Source organism: Protomyctophum bolini, assembly GCF_963924005.1.
Source record: "Protomyctophum bolini genome assembly, chromosome: 10".
Taxonomy (NCBI): domain Eukaryota; kingdom Metazoa; phylum Chordata; class Actinopteri; order Myctophiformes; family Myctophidae; genus Protomyctophum; species Protomyctophum bolini.
The window spans coordinates 42,488,873-42,491,372 of record NC_137871.1 but is presented as its reverse complement, the minus strand read 5'-3'; the positions used below and the strand labels follow the sequence as shown (position 1 = coordinate 42,491,372).

The 2,500-nt window shown below is 43.4% G+C and overlaps 1 protein-coding gene across 2 annotated transcripts in view; it reads right to left on the bottom strand.

Annotated features, from left to right (window-relative positions):
- Nucleotides 1-2,500, bottom strand: part of trappc11 (trafficking protein particle complex subunit 11) — a 45,292-nt gene that overhangs the window by 26,374 nt on the left and 16,418 nt on the right. For both annotated transcript variants that reach the window (XM_080774424.1, XM_080774425.1), the window contains exons 10-14: nt 2,449-2,500; nt 2,274-2,367; nt 1,817-1,896; nt 1,332-1,410; nt 481-535 (exon numbers count right to left, since the gene is read on the bottom strand). The exon at nt 2,449-2,500 is cut by the window's right edge and continues 90 nt beyond it. In XM_080774424.1, coding sequence (XP_080630550.1) covers nt 481-535; nt 1,332-1,410; nt 1,817-1,896; nt 2,274-2,367; nt 2,449-2,500 — 360 coding nt within the window. The remainder of the gene's footprint in view (nt 1-480; nt 536-1,331; nt 1,411-1,816; nt 1,897-2,273; nt 2,368-2,448) is intronic.

Sequence of the window (2,500 nt, the reverse complement as noted above, 5' to 3'; positions counted from 1 at the left end):
GAGGAGACACCATTCATTAGTCACATAGTCCAGGAGTCTGGAGGAGAAACCATTCATTAGTCACATAGTCCAGCAGTCTGGAGGAGAAACCATTCATTAGTCACATAGTCCAGCAGTCTGGAGGAGAAACCATTCATTAGTCACATAGTCCAGGAGTCTAGAAGAATCACTATTCACTTAGCCTGGGGTCCACCTATGCTTTCTATATCATATAGTCAGCTCCCGGCAGGATCCCCCGGGAGAGTATAGACGCAGCTGCGCGACATGAGACTATAATGAATTAGAGCGACAGAGAGAGAGAGAGGAGTGTGTGTGTGTGTGTGTGTGTGTGTGTGTGTGTGTGTGTGTGTGTGTGTCCTGTTCTCCCTAGTCTACACTGGAATATCTCGGCAGAATGATATTAGGGATGCTAGGGTTCAATTAAAAGTTGTTTCTCTGTGCGTTGGCAGGGGAAAACCCTGCGGTTGCGCCATGACTCACTTAAGGGCTTTGGTGTAGTCCTTGGCATGGTAGTACTCTTCTCCCATCTGTACCACTGCAGAGAGAGAGAGAGAGAGAGAGAGAGAGAGAGTCAATTGTATTTATAGAGCACTTTTACAGGAGAATTTCAGACTAGAAGGTTTCCTTACCTTTATGTGTAGTTGTTACGTCCCCACCAAAGGTGTTATTTTGTGCAAAAGTGAATTGAATTGAATTGAACTGAACTGAACTGAACTCTCTTCATAATGTAAATAGTATCCCAAGCGGCACACTTTACTACTTATTTCGATGGAAATAAGCGAATTAGCACTAAAACCCAACGCCCATTGAGGGCTTATGGTCGGGGAAATAGCCTTTTGCACAAAATAACACCTGGACCTCTTTAGTGGGGACCTAACAACTACAAATAAAGGTAAGAAAGCCTTCTAGTCCAAAATTATCCTTTAAAAACAACCAGGGTTAACCAACGTGCTGCACAGCTATAACAAAACAGAAAGATATAAAAGAAAGATAGAAAGATTTGAAAAAAAGGATGCCTCTCGAGCGTTTCCCTATAGGGAGGTCCTCGAGGCACGCTCTGGATCAGGAAATCTGGAGCTCTGTTGCCCTCACGACCCAACTACTGATAAGCGGTTGAAGATGGATGGATGGACTTTAAAAAGAGGAGGACTTCAGAAAAAACACATGATAAACCGATCACATGCTCTCCTCTCGAGACAAATGAAGGAGAGCATTTGGGTTTTAAAAAACACAAAGATTAAAAACCAGGCACTTTCTCCAAGGGGGCATATGGTTTTCTAAAAGGCCAGGGAGAACGTATGTGTTTTTAATCTAGATTTTAAGGTACTCACTGAGGTGGCTCTTCATGCGAGGACATTTGTACTTCTTGAACTGGGCCACAGCGTTGCTGAGCAGCGCTATGATCAACTCCTACAGACACACAGAAGAAATTATTCCTTTTAATTACCGGATTAAAGTGGAGAAATAAACTGAATTCCACGTTCCTGGCATTAATACGGTAAACTACACTAATCTACTCTAATCTAATCTAGAAATGTTGCTTTTTTTCTCTTCAAATCTTTATTTATTTATTTATTTAATAGCTTAACCCATTCTGGACAGGAACTCCTTTTGGTGTTTGAAGCATTATGTTATACTTTAGCAATTGAAAAATAGCAGATCTACAAGCTTGTAGGTCTGCTATTTTTCTAAAATCTTTGAATATATTATTCTTCCAGAGTGACATAAAAATATATTTTTTTCTGAAAACGGTCATGTTTTAGAAGACATTTGTAGAATCGTCCTCAGGTCTAAATAGCTTAAAGAAAGTACTTACAGAATGAGGGACGTCTCTCTCTTTGCTCTGCAGGGCCTGTATCCCTGTCTTCTCCTTCTCCGAGTCTGGAGGGTCGATACCTACAACACACACACGCACACACACACACACACACACACACACACACACACACACATGCACACACAATGTAGATGAAATGTGCAGCGCATAGAGACATTTCTTAAACTATCTCTCATCCTTTAAGCTCAATCCACACCTACGTGCGTGTGCGTGCGTGCGTGCGTCTTAGGGCCGATTCATAGTCCTATTTTAGAGCCGAATAAAAGTCGGTTCGGCTCTGTAGAGCCTACAATGTGACGTCATTTGAGGTTCGGGGGGGTGGGTACCGTCCTAAAGTCGCCTCTTCGGTGCTACTGAAATTTTCTGACGAGCCGAAATCATTTCGGCACTACAGCGCCGAAACAGCGGTAAAATAGGAGTATGAATCGGCCCTTACTTTGATGTCCTTGTCTCCAGGCTCTCTGGCCGTAGAAGTCCAACCCTCCAGTGGGCGTGGCCAATGGGTCGGGGGCGGGGTAATTCACTCCGGCCTGAAATAATTAAAACGCGATGTGAGCTTAATGTAGATCGGATATTTTTTACTAAATATACCTGACAGAGCTACAGTCTACCTGACAGAGCTGCTGGGCCTGCAGCTTCCTCTCCTGGCTGTAGCAGGCAGCC